Source organism: Aedes albopictus, chromosome 2, assembly GCF_035046485.1.
Source record: "Aedes albopictus strain Foshan chromosome 2, AalbF5, whole genome shotgun sequence".
Lineage (NCBI taxonomy): Eukaryota > Metazoa > Arthropoda > Insecta > Diptera > Culicidae > Aedes > Aedes albopictus.
Genome location: NC_085137.1, coordinates 494,027,932 through 494,044,468, shown reverse-complemented (window position 1 = coordinate 494,044,468; position 16,537 = coordinate 494,027,932). Strand labels below are relative to the sequence as shown.

Here is a 16,537-nt window from a genome sequence, read left to right as displayed (position 1 = left end):
AGGAGCCACATGCTTAAGATGGGAACCTATACCCTATCATATGAAAAAAAAAATGGTGATAATCATGAAAGGATTTGTTCAAGAAAGCCAGAAGAAACTTCTTAATTCTTATATAATACCTATTCCTACATGAATACTATATCTTCATGTGCTTCACTGAGGAGTTCACTGAGGTATTCCTGGACAAATATTTCATGGAATTTCTATTTTTTTTTCTTAAAAAGATAGTTCGATGCAAAAGTTTTCTTCAAATTTATCGATTGTAGAGGAGAATATTCCAATGTTTATATGTATTGATGTTTTTTTTTGTTTGAAACAATCATGGATAGGACAATACACCCAACTAACATTTCAGCGCTATAAGCTTCAGTCATTTGCTTTCTGTTGTGTAACCATCGAGTAGAAGCAGTCAACACTGAATAAAAGGAAAGCTAGTCAAATATAAATCATAAGCTAATACACGACTGCAAAACAAGCACCATACAGCTACCAAACTCGGTTTTCAGAAATCCATTGCTTGTCACTGGGGCTGCCTTTACTGCACTCTATTTCAACTCCGGGAGATTTCTCGGAAGATGTGAAAACTTGAACACATCGAATAGGAGTCCCCACTAACAAAACAGCTGCTACTATACAGTACAATTTGTTATACTGACAAATCCCCAAACCAGCAGCGCTTTAAAGGCCGTTATGCGATTTCATTACGGCTAGAAGCTGTAATAAAGAAACTGTTTGTTTACCAACACGGCTTGTCGGATATAAACATTATTGTCAAAACAAACTTTAAGCGGGATATATAGCTACTACACAAGTTCTTTACAGCTATCCATGTCTGTAGTGTGAAATCATTTGGTTTGCTTTCATTGCTCTTTAATTCAATGCCGGAAGATTTGCCGGAAGATGTGAAAATCGAGTAAGAGTCCCAGCCACTACAACAGCTGCTTTTATACAGTACGTTTTGTAATGTTGCCAAAACACAAAACAGCAGCGCTTCGTAGTCGTTTAAAGAACACTCTTTCAGCTAGAAGCTGTGAAGAAGAATCTGTTGGCGCAACCACACAGCTTGTTCAATGTGAACATTATTGCGTTTGACGTTTCACAAGCTTTGGCAGCAAGATGAAGTTGGGTAAGGTTTCTTGTGGCACAATTATGACGCCTTGTCTGGAGTAAAACAAAACGGGCTATTTTCTATGTTATTTATATATAGCAGTGTGGCAGCGAGAACATCATCGTGACCAGTGGATACGGAGATCGGGAGTTCGATTCCAAGTAGCGGTAAGTACTTTAATTATTCAATTTTAAAAGTGATAATTCCAGTTCCACATGTATTGCGTCACGGTATCCATAACCTAATTATATTTAATCGTTTAATTTGGGGATGCCGTAAAACTATTATTTAACAACTGCGAAAAGGCTGAAAAAGCGCCTTCTCAAGATGTTATTCAGTTAGTGGTTACATAGGAGCCGAGAAAAGAGCTATGACTAGGTGGTGTAGAATCTGACCGCACAGCATGTAAAAGTGGATTAAGTTCGCCAGATTCATTGGTATAGGGCTTGCATAGAAGCTTCCGTCCATATGTACAACACAGTAACTCAGCATCAAGCCGTATTGAGGACGCTTTGTTGACGTTTACATTCACAATAAATGTTAGTTGGGCATGGACTGTCCTACCCAGCAAATTTTGTGGGTAGGACATGTCCTACCCGCCCTACCCACTCCTCGCGCCACTGGGCTATCCTTACTCAAGAACAGTTTGGATGACCTAGGATGTCTCCACTTATGTGATACTGTCTATTAGAGATGCCAGATTGTTTTTATCAAAAATCTGTATCAATACAGAATTTCTGTATTGCCGAATTTGAGGGTATAGCAGACACCGAGAATCCTAGATTTCAACAGAATCTAATACAAATGCACTTGTTTTTGACGGATTTTAATTTTTACTGGTATTTATTTATTTTTCTAAAACATGTGTGAAATGTACAAATTTTGATATCGTGATAAGGAGATATCGACATGTAGAAAGGGTTAAACAGATAAAAAAAAAATGTAGAAAGGTAAAATGTATGCAGATCGAAGGGACCGATGAAACCATCGAGATAGGGAGAGATATTGAGATGTGGAACATCGACATGTAGAGAGTCGACTGTATAATAAAAAATCAAAAATAAAAAAAGAAAAATGAGAAAATGCGTCGAATTTTGCCTTAAGGCTGAGTAGCCCATCATCAGCATGCAGCATCGACAGCCATGTTGGATTTGCCGTTCGATATTTCAGCCATCAAACCGAATATTTTTGTATTTCGCGTATAACATTTCTCAAACCCCCTTCCTCATAAACCCTTACGTGATTAATGAACAGCCCCTTACGAGTGTAAACCTGATGTTCTGCTCTTCGGAGTAGTTTGGTTGGTCAGGAATATTCCAGAAGAATTTTAGAACTATGAAACCAATTCAATTATTTTTTATTAGAAGTAAATAAATAGTATGTAAAAAAATTGGATTGGAAACATCGCATGTTGGTATAACATAATTCGTCCTATTTCTTATTCCTTTTTTTACTGATTTTTGACAAAACTTCATAATATAACTAACAACAAAGTATCACAGTTCAATAACGGTACACGCAATCTTTACTCACCATTCTTCCGGTAGTACAGTATCTCGAAGTGTTTCTCCTCGCCCTTCCGCAGGGCTTCCTTGATCGACTGCACCACCGCCTGGGAGGTCATCTGACCCTGCAGGAATTCGGTACACGCGGACCGCTGCATAACCTCGGCCCGCGTGAAACCGGTCATCTTGCAGAAGCCATCCGAGCAGAAGATGATGTGGCACGATTCCGGCTGCGCATTGGCCACCAGAAAGCTACGGTCTGTAAAAGGGAGAAGACGGGGAAGAGGGGTAAGAATCGTCGCATAAACTATTCATGCGGATTGGGAATGGTAGCGTCGTTCGTTCGGTCGTTCGGAAGTGGAAGGACGATGCCTCCATACTGCAGCTTGGAGTGGGTGTGAATTGATGGGTGTAAATTGGATTGCGGTGGTATGGCGAAAGGAATCGTAGATTGCTTGCTTTAGAACCGTTTAATAGGCAGATAAGCACATGTTTTCATGTCGAATTCCAGATCCTATTAAGTTTAATTGTCAATAATGTTGAGAATTTCCGTTCAATCAGCATTTGGGGTTGGCATAGGATCAGTAGGCTTTCGATTTGTTTCATTACAGAACGCCAATCATGGTTTTCTTTGATTGAATTAATTAAACATTGATTCCATGTTTGGTATGCGGTGAAATAGCCTTCTTCGATGAACTGCAATCTTCTCGCCATAATTTGCCTGCAATAATCACGTAATTTTGTTTTTTTTTTCGTTGAAGCAAATAGAACTATCATGACCTCTCATGACACTCAATCTATTTTCGGCTCAATTTGCCTAGCTGTAAATCACTGCTTACTATGAATTGGCTCATCGTACTTTATACATAAAACGATTCAACGCTTGTGCCCTGTACCAAAGCACATACAACCCGAGCCAACTAAGGTTTCAAATATTTTTCACTTTTTGTATCATTGTTTCTTTCGCACATCTCGATTCTCGATATTTTCATAAAATTGATGATGGTCCATTCACGTTGATAAATCCGCTTGACAATCCGTCATTAAACTTGACGATGATACAAAGCAGATCCAAAGTAACACTTTGGTGATCAATTAGTCCTGTAGAGGTTTAAAGAACCGTTTTAAAACCTAATACCTTTTATTTTGGTGTTATGATGGTCCTGAGAACCTCTTTTATTGACCATAAAATGTTATTTGGGATGTTTTTTGTACTGAAAATTACTTCAAGGCGATAATAAGTATTCACTCTGAATTCGCCTGCTGCTCGGGAGCAAAGATAAATATTTACGACCCTGTCTCTCATTGCAGTCCGGACCCGAAAGTAGAAAAAGTCAACCTCCATAACCCGAATTGAGCCAAACGAGCGGCAATTTCCCCATCCTCGCGGAGAGACATTACCCGCGCACATGACAGGACAGCCACAGTAGCACCGTGCCACGCCGCGCCGCAACTAGATAAATACGCTAGTCCTAATTTATTGAAATATTTAAATAATTCCACCGTTCTGTTTCACCTTCTTATACATATTGTCGCTAGTCATGCCACAGCTGGGTATAGATATAAAAACCACATTTGCGTTGAAATCTGCATTGTAAGAATTAGTCGCTTCGTTTCGGGCTAAGCAAGTCGTTCGAAGTTAGGTCAGACTAGGTCAGGAATAAAGCCGCGGCATGGCGGGACGAGGACGACGACGACGGCGAAAACGACGGACGGAACAGCAAAACGACAAAAGGATTAGTGTTGCGGTTTCCTCCGGGATCCTATATAATGTAAGCTCAAGCCCCGTTGCGTCGTTGTCGGTGGGTATTTGTTTTGGTTTGTGACCAGTAGCGTTTGTTCATTAGTACAAATGTCCAGTAAGGTGACTGAATCTGTTTTAGCCATTCATGACATTGAACATGTTTATCTCAGTGTCCCTGTAAAATTGTTTTTGTAGGTAAAACAATTACAATAGTATCTATTTCTCAGATAGTGTTTCAGAAAATTATTCAAATTCTTCCCTAAACAAAGTAAACCGTCAAAAACACATCATTTACCCTACCGCGCCCCCTCTAACATCCAAGTGTTTTGATTTATTACAACTAACCGTCACGATGTGGGGCGGGGCAGGGCATGCCTTCAAAATCACTACCAACCTGGACACAACATACATTCATATCTACATACATACCTACCTATAAGGACTGTATCGTTAATTATGAGTACACCTTAAAATTGCTGTATTTCAAAATGTTTTATTTATTTTGTAAATTAAATTCAATTACATTGTTCATTGACCAACAGAAAAGCCCATGAGATGATTGTATATTTAATTTTTCGTTGATCTTGCCACCTCTCGCACTTTCTTCTTGGCGTGCTTCATAAGGTTTTGGACAACCGTTCCGACGATGGTTTTGCATACGTCAACCCAGTTTTTCTTGAATTTTGTGACGTCCTCTGCTCCTCTATCCTTTTTCCGTAGTTTCCCTTTCATCAAAATTAGCTATTTCTCAATGGGCCTTATTTACGGGCAATTTAGAGGATTCATTGCCTTTTCCACAAATTGAACATTGTTTACTTCATACCTGTCAAAGGTGTCACGCGCATAGTGGCAGGATGCCAAATCCGGCCAATGTAATGTAGGACCTTTGTGCTTTCAGATGAGTGGCAGAATATGTTTCTGGAGACATTCCTTCCGGTATATTTCGACGTTCATACCTGGGACGGTGAAGAAAGGTGACGATTTCATACCACATTGACAAATCGCTTGCCTAACCAACACATTTTCCCATTTTTTTCGCAAAAAATCGATTTCTCCTAATTCGTAACATCCGTGCCATGCTTAACAGTGAAAATCTGTGCCCCTGGAAGTACCTTGTAGTCCAATTTGACATACGTTTCATCATCCATGAATATGCACATGCAATTTTTGCTCAAAACATCGTCGTACATTGGAAGCCTGAGTTTTCACATAATCCGCCAGAATTTGACTGCGTTTTGGACATTTCTGTTTTGGGTAGGTCTTTGGGGAATAACGCTCCTTGGCGAGTTGAACCATACCAACAGTCGTTTCACACTTTTTTGCGTAATCTCTAATGGTATTTTCCTTCAACGATTTTGCAAGTTTTTCTGTCCAAATTTGACTTGGACGCACCTGTTTTTTGCCGCGTCCGAGTAAGTCTTTCAGTGTGTTATGCATACCGAATCGTTTGATAGCATTTTGGACAAAAAAAACCCTAACACATTCAATTTTTGCTAATTTTCTTAGCGATGATCATTTTTCCTTGCAGTGCCTGGTCACAATCCATTTTCGCTTCTCCTCCGTAAACGCTCGCATTGTTCCACTTGAGGAAAAACTTTAACTTTTAATAAAGGTTATCGTTTGTTTACAACGTTAGCAACACATAGACACAAAGCAGTTAACAAAATAAGACATAGTCTTTTTAAGGACAAACGTCTTTAAATCCCGCTTCAACAGTGCATCAGAACATCAAACGCACAAATCTCAAGAAGCAAGCTTCACACACCAGTGCATTTCATTATTCTGATCTTGCTCACTCGTAACAAGCTTAAAATAAGAAGATCAGGTGCGTTGGGTTTGTTTACGAAGAGATTTGTGCCCTCGAAATCGTGAGTAGGTGCCAAAGTCGGCCATTGTGGCGGCCATTTTGGGATTCTAACAAGTCTGTCCTTAATACAGAGCCTTAAAGGTGTACTCATAATTAACGATACAGTCCTTACGTGAGTGTGCGAGGCTCAAGAGATTTGATAGTTTTACACTGACCATCGGCACCGGTGCTAACCTACTAGGTATTTAGACTGTACGGTTCGGTTGTTATCCAGCTGTTCTGGGGATTTACTGAACGAAGATTACATACACTTTATTCGAGCCCATAAAGTTGTTTTGAACGTGCGATTAAGGACTTTATGACGATAGTCAGTGCGTACTATATACTTACAATGTCCTGCCAGAACTTGGCTTATGTGTTATCACATATGATGTTTATAGTTGACATTTTTGTAACTTGTACATATACTGCAATTTTGTAACTTGTACAGGGCTGCAAAACGGTGAGTCGATAAGGAGAGCGTCCAACATAGCTTTGGTCCTCACAAGTTCCTAATTCATGCTTCCACGGGTCAAGCGATGACAAAAACCGCCAGTCAAGAGTTGTGTGCTTGGCTGGTAGTGCAGCCTGGGCACTGTTGTCCTTCTGACTTCAGCTAGATTGAGGATGTATGGCCCGAGCGTCTGTTCACCAAGGAGGTGCGGCTCAAACAGCATCTGTTCTGGCATCCAGCGACTGAGTAAGAAACGCTGCACCACGCCCAGCTAGATCCAAGGTGGTAGCCTCATCATAGTGGTCGTCCTAGTGTTGGTTGGGACGTTAAACAGAACTGGCACGATGGCCCTCCGGCGAGACAGGAGTGTTGGCGTAGGCACAATAAGCCACCCGTAAAAATCCCCATTGCGAATAACATAGGAGAAAATACGACTCGACACAATCGGTAAAGACCCACGCGACGAAATAAGGACTACGATTGGAAACTTGGAACATGGAATTCCAAGTCACTTGGTTTCGCAGGATGTGACAGGATAATCTACGACGAACTACATCCCTGCAACTTCGACATCGTGGCGTTGCAGGAACTCTGTTGGAGCGGGCATCGAGCGGCTACCTTCTACCAAAGATGTGGCACCACCAATGAACTGGGAACAGGATTTATAGTGTTAGGCAAGATGCGACAACGTGTGATCGGGTGGCAGCCAATCGACGCAAGGTTGTGCATGTTGAGAGTTAAGGGCCGTTACCAGTCTTGTGCAGTATCACCATCATAACACAAAAAAGCCGCAACATCAACATTGCCCTTCTTCCTCCATCAACGCTACAGCCGACCGTCTCTATGTTGCTATCGAACACATTCGAGACGAACGCATTGATACGGTGGCTGCCTCCGCCACGCTCTTTCTCTGCAAATCTCTTGAGTAGCCGAACGCTTCTTAACCGTCGTTCCGACGCAGAGCTATGTCACTCACTGCTGGGTGACTCTCGTCTGAAAATGCCAGGATGAGGGTCAATTTGTTAAGTAGTATTGCATGGCGCAGCAAACACAAACATAGCACGCCCTATGAATAGAATGCAAAGCGTAGAACAAAAACTCGCTTCGGTGTTTCATCGTGTGGTTCGAAAACAAGAGACGATCGCTGCTGTTGGATGTGGTTGACTCTGCATTGAACGAGGGTTGGCTTGAGTGGCTTTTGCGTGAATCGATTATGTTTTGATGGACTGCGTTTGTCGTATGAAGTGATGGTTAGAGCGAGTGTCATTCGACATTGACCATCCTGAAACTGCACAACCCTGGCCGTTACTTCAACTACAGCATCATCAACGTCCACTGCCCACATGAAGGGAGACCTGATGACGAGAAAGAAGCGTTCTACGCGCAGTTAGAGCAAACATACGATGGTTGCTCGCCGCGTGACGTGAAAATCGTTGTCGGTGACATGAACGCGCAGGTAGGAAGACCGGTAATCGGGCGAAACAGCCTGCACGCCGTATCGAATGATAACGGCCAGCGATGCGTAAACTTTGCAGCCTCCCGTGGTATGGTAGTCCGACGTACCTTCTTCCCCTGCAATGATATCCACAAAGCCACCTGGAGATCACCCGACCATCAAACAGAAAACCAAATCGACCACGTTCTTATCGATGGTAAATTCTTCTCGGATATAACCAATGTCCGCACATACCGCAGTGCGAATATAGATTCGGATCACTACTTAGTCGCTGTATGCATGCGCTCAAAACTTTCGACAGTTATCATCACGCGTCGAAGTCGAACGCCGCGGCTCAACATCGAGCAGCTGCGTAACGGTGAAGTGGCTCAAGACTACGCGCAGTTAGCAGTGGCCCTACCAACGAAAGAGCAGCTTGGCGCAGCTACACTTGAAGATGGCTGGAGGGACATCCGATCCGCCATAGGTGGTACCTCGTCTACAGCACTAGGCTTCGCGACTCCGAATCACAGAAACGACTGGTACGACGGCGAATGTGAGCAGTTGAAAAAACGAGAAGAATGCGGCATGGGCGTGAGTGCTGCAACACCGTACGAGAGCGAATGAGGCACGTTACAAACAGGCGCGGAACAGACAGAACTCAGTCTTCCGGATGAAGAAGCGCCAGCAGGAAGAACGAGATCGCGAAGCGATGGAAGAGCTGTACCGCGCTAAGGACACACGAAAGTTCTACGAGAAGCTGAACCGCTCGCGCAGAGGCTTTGTGCCACAAGCCGACATGTGCCAAGATAACCGCGGGAATATTCTCATGAGCGAGCGTGAGGTGGCGGCAGCATTACGATGAGCACCTCAATGGCGACGTTGCAAGTACCGAAGGGGGCGCGGTAACAGATCTAGGAGTATGTGCACAGGACGAAAAACTTCCGGCCCCTGACCTCAAAGAGATTGAGGAGGAGGTTGGCCGGTTGAAAAACAACAAAGCCGCTGGAGCAGACCAACTACCAAGCGAGTTTCTAAAGTACGGTAGAGAAGCACTGGTGAGAGCACTATCATTGCACCCTTAAATGAAACAACACAGCGCACGAGTAACTTTCACGCAGCGAGCAAAAAGACGAAAGAATTTTCACTCATATTTGTGTATGACTGGAACAAGACAAAAAATGTGCTGATTCGGTGTTACACAAATCTGCGTGAAAATTATTTTGTCTTTTCGGTCGCTGCGTGAAAGTTACTCGTTGCGCTGTGAACATCGAGTTTTGCGTGTGGGTCATTACCAAGATTTCGGAGGAGGAAGTATTACCGGAGGAATGGATGGAAGGTATCGTGTGCCCCATCTACAAAAAGTGCGACAAGTTGGATTGCGGGAACTACCGCGCGATCACACTACTGAGTGCTGCTTACAATATACTCTCTCAAATTTTATGCCGCCGCCTATCACCGATTGCAAGAGAGTTCGTGAGGCAATATCAGGCTGGATTTATGGGTGAACGCGCTACAACAGACCAGATGTTCTCCATCCCCCAGGTGTTGCAGAAATGCCGCGAATACAACGTGCCTACACAACACTTGATCATCGATTTCAATTAAGCGTATGATACAATCGATGGAGAACAGCTATGGCAGATTATGCACGAATACGGATTCCCGGATAAACTGATGCGATTGATCAAGGCGACGATGGATCGAGTGATGTGCATAGTTCAAGTATCAGGGACATTTCGAGTCCCTTCGAATCTCGCAGAGGGTTACGGCAAGGTGATGGTCTTTCGTACTTGCTGTTCAACATTGCTTTAGAGGGTGTCATTAGGAGAGCGGGGATAAACACGAGTGGAACGACTTTCACGAAGTCCGTTCAGCTGCTTGGTTTCGCTGATGGTATTGATATTATTGCTCGTAAATTTGAGACGATGGCGGAAACGTACATCCGAGTGTAGCTAGGCGAATCGGATTAGTCATTAATGTGTCGAAGACAAAGTACATGATGACAAAGGGCTCCAGTTTATATCGACGGTGATGAAATCGAGGCGGTTGAAGAATTCGTGTACTTGGGCTCACTGGTGACCGCCGACAACGACACCAGCAGAGAAATCCAGAGACGCATTGTGGCATGAAATCGATGTTACTTTGGACTCCGCAGAACTCTACGATCGAATAAAGTTCGCCGTAACACGAAGTTATCTATCTACAAAACGCTGATTAGACCGGAAGTCCTCTATGGGTACGAAGCATGGACTCTACGTGCAGAGGAGCAACGCGCCCCTGAGGATTTTTCGAACAGAAGAAGTTGCGTATTATTTACGGTCGAGTGCAGATGGACAACGGAACGTGGAGAAGGCGAATGAATAATGGACTTCATCAGCTGCTGAGAGAACAAACCATCATCCACATCGCGAAAATCGGAAGGCAACGGTCACGTGGGCGGGTGGGCGGGTCACGTCATCAGGATGTCGGATAGCATCCCGACTAAAATAGTTTTCGAGAGTCATCCGACTGGTACAAGAAAACGTGGTATGCAGCAAGCTAGGTGGCTCGATCAAGTGGAAGACGATCTGCGGACTCTTCGCAGAGTGCGGAGCTGGAGACACGCAGCCATGGACCGAGTGGAATGGAGACGGCTACTATGTACAGCAGAGGTCACTCAGGCCTTAGTCTTATCGGAAAGGTAAGTAAGCGTCAACGGTCGTTTTTACAACTTCAGCATAATCAACGTGCAGAAGCCATACTCTGAAAGTACTGATGATCATAAGGACGCATTCTACGCGCTGCTCAAAGGCGAGAAAGATAGCTGCACGCAAAAAAATCCGTTCCGATATACGTGAACTCCCAGTCACGGCAACGGGAACTATGCATAGCAACGATAACAACAATAAGAAATGTACACCGTGAACTAGAGTTCACGTTTTCTTGAACGCCCATATTGACAACTGGAACTAGTTCCAGTTCACGGTGTATATTTGCTTGTTCTCATATTTGCGTTTGTTTGTTCACGTTTATCAGAACGGATTTCTGAGCGTGTGCCCAAAACACGACGTCAAAATTATCATCGGTGACTTAGACGCTCAAGTTGGCCAGTATGCTGGAAATGTTCAACGAGAGATTCCTTCGCTTTGCAAATCAGCTTGACTCGAACAAGCTGTTCACACGACAGTGAGTAATTATGTCTCATGATATGCTCACCGAATATAAAAGCTACGGAATCCCTGTCGGCTGACAGCTCCTGAACCAGGATATTTTGTCACAGTACTTGGAGGCCGTACAGAATCCAGAGGCTCTACGGTTATGTAACTGCAGATTCAGCTCCGATGACTGTAGTAAAGACGCTGGAATTGCGGACGCGCTGGTAAGGAGACGGTAAAGGCCGCACCCGCCCGAGCACACAAAAACCCGCGTTGATGCGACGTTTAGACAACCGAACCGGGTCCACATTGCGGACCCATATTAACACAGTACAAGCATAGAAAACGATCAACGAGGCTAGTTCGTTTTGTTGCTGAAATTGTAAATTCCGCCGAACTCCGAGATCTCACAGAAGTCAACATTACGGATATCCTCGACACCCCTTTGCAGCGGTTGAGGCCTTCATGAATTCCTCCAGGAAATCTTTCATGAAATCCTTCAGGGATTTTTTCGGGGAATTCATTCAGGGATTCCTTAAGGAATTTCTTCAAGGTTCTCCCAGGAAATCCTTCAGAAACTTGCAAAGGGCTGAGATGGTATGGGAATTTAATTATAGTGGAACACAAAGATATTTACATGGATTTTCCCTAGAATTCCACCAGAAATTCCTCCAGGAATTTCTCCAGGGATTTCTCCAAGGATTTTTCCAGGGATTCCTCTATGAGTTCCTCCTGGGATTCCTATAATAAATCCTCCAGAGTTTCCTACATGTATTAGAGTACATGTAGTACAAAAATTCCTCCAGCACATCCTTCGATCCTTCCTGGGAATTATACAGAAATTCCTCCACCTCCCCCTCCAAAAACTCTTTCTGGAAATATTCAATGAACTACTCCAGGAAATACTCCAGGAGGTCTTCCGGGAATCCCTCCAGGAATTTCTGTGGAGATTCCTCTCAGAATGCCTCTAGCGATTTCTCCAGGAATTTATTCAAAGATTCCTCGAAAAATTCAACCAGAAAAATCCTCCACGAATCTCTGGCGGAATCTCTTGAGGAACCTCTCCCTGAAGGATTTCTTGGAGGAATTCATGAAGGAATTTTTGAAGGGAGCCCCAAAGGATTTTCTTGAGGGATCGTTGGAGAATTCCTTTAAACATTCCTGGAGAAATACAATAGGGATTTTCTGGGGGAAGTTTTGGGTGTATCCTTGGAGGAACTCCTGGCGGAAATCATCAGAGAAATTCCTCGAGAAGTTCCAGGAAGAATCACTGGACGCATTATTGGAGGAATCCGTGGAGACATTGCTGAAGGACTTCTTTTAGGAATTTCTGCAAAGTCCTTGGAAAAAATCCTGGAGGATTTCCTGGGTAAATCGCAGGAGGAAAGCATGAAGATTGAGCCATCGCCGTGTCGCATAGCAGCCTAAAATGTCTTCGAAACTAGTTCCCCCATATAACGTTCTGGGTGTGGGTGGGTCAGTTTTATCGATGGCTAAATATAGAGCCATCAAAAACGCTTTTCAAACTGAATTCGGGGTCTGGTGCGTACCGCACCCCCTTGCTCCGACACTGAACCAGATATAGCTGTCGCAGTTTTTGGGAACCTTGTCCCATCTCGAGATTTCATTCGCCACATTTTGCCTAGATGTCACCCATCTCCATTGTGCAATACTTCTTTCCTTCAAGCTGAATTTGTTCCTCTTTACCGGCGCTTTTCAACACACAGTGGTATCTATCCGGTTGGAATCATTCAATCAAAAATTACCATTTTCTTGGTCCACAAGTGTCGCAACTGTTTCGCATCTAATGCGCTGTGTTCCTGACAACAACGGGAAAGATGTGCATTACTTTTGACATGATTCAAAGTCGCGAATCGGGTTGATTGTGTGACGTCCGGTTTGGTGCTGGCCCGACAATAGTAGGAGCAGTAGTAATACAAATTATTATTGAGAGTGAGAAACTATGATTCAGCGGTGTGTAGTACTCTGTAGTACGCCGGTATATACGGCATGAATATACTTGGTTTTCATCCCGGTATTTCAATGCACATGCCATAAAAGCAAATGTAATTTATATCAATAGTCACGATACGATCAACATTCCCTTACCTGCGAAATGATTGTTTTTACAAGTTTTGAGCAACAAATAAATCCTCTGAATCATTCCGTATCTTCGCCCTCACCGCAGGAAGTGAGAACGAATGTTCTCCAGTCAGTTTGCTTCTCGAACCAAATGACCAATTCGCCTTGACGGAGGCTCTCTGAGAGAATTGCGCTGTGCGTGAAAACAATTGTGAAACAGCATGGGAAAGGATAGGAGCTGCATTTTCAAATGCTTCTAAAATATTTTAGGGACCTCAGATTGAAAAAAAGGGTTAATATTTTGCAATTTACTTTTAATTAGCTACACTATAACTGGCCTAAGACAAATAGTTTTTAAATCACAATGTTATGTCTATAATATAGCGTATCAAAATCTCATTCGATAACATGAAGAACGTTTTGCTTAAAAACATTTCTATAAAGAATTAGATGCATTTGAAAATGCAGCTCCTATCCTTTCCCATGTTGAAAAAAAAAAATGTTTTCACGCACATCGCAATTCTCTCAGAGAGCCTCCGTCAATAGTCCATTTTACGAGCCGATTTTATGAATGAATTTTGACAGGAGGTAGCGTCCAATAACCCGTGAAAAACAATATCATCATCAAAATTGTTGTCACTTCGTAAAATGGCTCATACTTTGCGTGTTCACTTGTAGTGATGGCTGGCCCTGTTACCAGATCGTATTTTTCATATTCTTTCAGATTCAAGTACTGATTTCCGTGCAACGGAATGCAACGATCTGTCGGTTTCATCTTTTTATCCGCTTAGAATCATGAGAGCATAGTTCGTGTATCGCTCCACATTACTCTGCGGTTGATGACAATGGTGTGATTGCCGATGATGGTCAAATCGTAACTGCTGAAGTTCAAAGCGAGGTATGCAGAGTTGTTTCAGATAAGGTATTTTGGTCTTCGCTCCGACTAGATTGCGTCGAGCTTCTCCATTACAGGCGATTCTTAAGGTGAAACTCCTTGGAATTCATAAATTCTCTGATACTTTTTCAAAACGACGTATCAACATAGGATTTGCGTGTATTATACGTCGTTTTGAAAAAGTATCCGAGAATTTATGTTCAAATGTGTTGGTGTGCTTCTTTTATACTTGTATTGGTGAAGACCATACCATTGTACATGGTTGCCAGTATTTTGATTATCTTTCCCGATCAGAATAGAATAGCAAAATAATAACTACAAAATAACATAAACAGTTTTTATATCTTGTTGTGTTATTATTAACTTATCAATGAATTACTTTTTCATAACATGGTTTGTTGGACAGTCTTATTTTGTTATTATCCAGCAATTGATATGCACCCATTAAACAACATTTAAATAACATGTTTTGTTATGGAGCAAACTAAGTTATTATCTTGATATTGAGTGTGTACAAATATTTGATAAACAATATCACAACAATAACAAGTTTTGAAAATGTTACTACAATATTGGAGATTTACGTTCTTTACAGCATTCCGTACATATTAGCTAATTAGGGGCTGTCCATAAACCACGTGGTCATTTTTTTTGGGACTTTTCAACCCCCCCCCCCCCCCCCGCGTGGTCATTTGTCCATACAAATTTTTTTATTTGTCCATACAAAGTGGTCATTGGCCGAACCCCCCCCCCCCCCCCCCCACATGACCACGTGGTTTATGGACAGCCCCTTATTCTAATTATTATTCTTGTCAGCTTATTATTTTATGAACACTTTGACAATTAAGCCCTGTTTTATTTATCATTTTTTTGTATCCAGTTACATATAGTCGTATCAATTCCATAGAAAATTTCAGAATGTTGTAATACTTGGTTGATTAGTAGTTCCTCGGAAATAGTTAGACTCATATGTTATAATTCGCAATTAGCATAACTCTATCCAAAGGGTGGCCCAAAAAATTTTGCTTTTGGTTTGTTATCAATAACTTTGGAAGATCAAAATTTGTTATTGAAATATTTTACAAATTCATTGTTATTAAGTTGTTATTGACACAAACAAAACATGTTATTAAATTTGTCTTCCAGGAACATTTTTTTGTTATGATACTTGTTATTTTGCCGCTTATGACACGCAAGTTTATAACATAATATGTTATGATAATAACATTAAAATAACTGACTTCATTACTTAGTTATTTTGTCAAAATTACGCATTTTGTTATGCGATTGTTTTTCTCTTCTGCTCGGGTTTTCACGCAAAAAAAAAAACAAGTTTCAATATAAACCATCAAAAGGGTGATGATAAAAGAAATTAAAAATTGCTGGGTAGCAGGGCCTGAGAATATTTTATGTCAAAGAAAAAGCGGATTATCACGAAGTTTTCCATTGGGGTTCGCAATAAATTTAATGATTACATTAATTTTTGCCCGCACAGTTTGGGCAATAATTTACATCTTTTTCAAACCTTCGTATAATGCAATCAATGTAATCAGGTACGAAACTAATTACACTCATTCAAAGAGGATATTCTGCTTAGAGGGTTCGAAGAGTCGGTACAAGAAATTGAAATCACTCGAACGCTGGAGTATTCAAAATTTCTTATTATCACAGATAACAGATGTTTATCCTAAAATAAAATTGAACTTAAAGTCTGTGTTAAAACTGTAAAAAGCAAGTACGTTACTCACTGTTCCATCTATACAACGGATTGTCTCAGTAATTGCTGTTGTGCCTACACCACCTCTCAGTTTTGAAGAGTGTAGTATCCGCCGGTGACCACGTTTCCTATCGTTTCCGTTACTGTGTCTTCTGGTCTAGGGAACCGCAAGAATCCGGATTCTCCGCTTGTTATTCGCAGCTGCCAACAACCACGTCTCCTCGTACACTCCTCTAACCAAGGTCCTCTCCTCGTCAGGTCGTCTCTCCTTTCTTCCTGTACTTGTGTTAGTGCATCACTGATCCAGACCCTACATCCCACCTTTCTTCTAAAACAAGAAAAATATTAATATTATAATACCTCATTTTACGCTCTGATACGTATCAGATGGTCGCTCATTCTATGAATGAAACTTTGACAGGAGGCTACGTTATATAACATGCCGAATAACATCGATACCATCCCTGATGTCATAAAACGCCTTATAATTGAATGCAGTCTTTATTTCTCAATTCATCCTACCAAGCATCCCTTCGTATGATACATATCTGTTTCCATAAGCATCAATTATGTGCTTGTTCGTATCTCAAATCAACCGTAGTTTCTTAATAATT

General features: G+C 42.1%; 1 protein-coding gene across 9 annotated transcripts in view; it reads right to left on the bottom strand.

The window, feature by feature from the left end:
• LOC109423356 (potassium voltage-gated channel subfamily H member 6) overlaps positions 1-16,537 on the bottom strand; it is a 518,403-nt gene that overhangs the window by 354,885 nt on the left and 146,981 nt on the right. For all 9 annotated transcript variants that reach the window (XM_062854256.1, XM_062854260.1, XM_062854257.1 and 6 more), the window contains exon 3: positions 2,642-2,872. In XM_062854256.1, the coding sequence (XP_062710240.1) occupies positions 2,642-2,872 (231 nt within the window). The remainder of the gene's footprint in view (positions 1-2,641; positions 2,873-16,537) is intronic.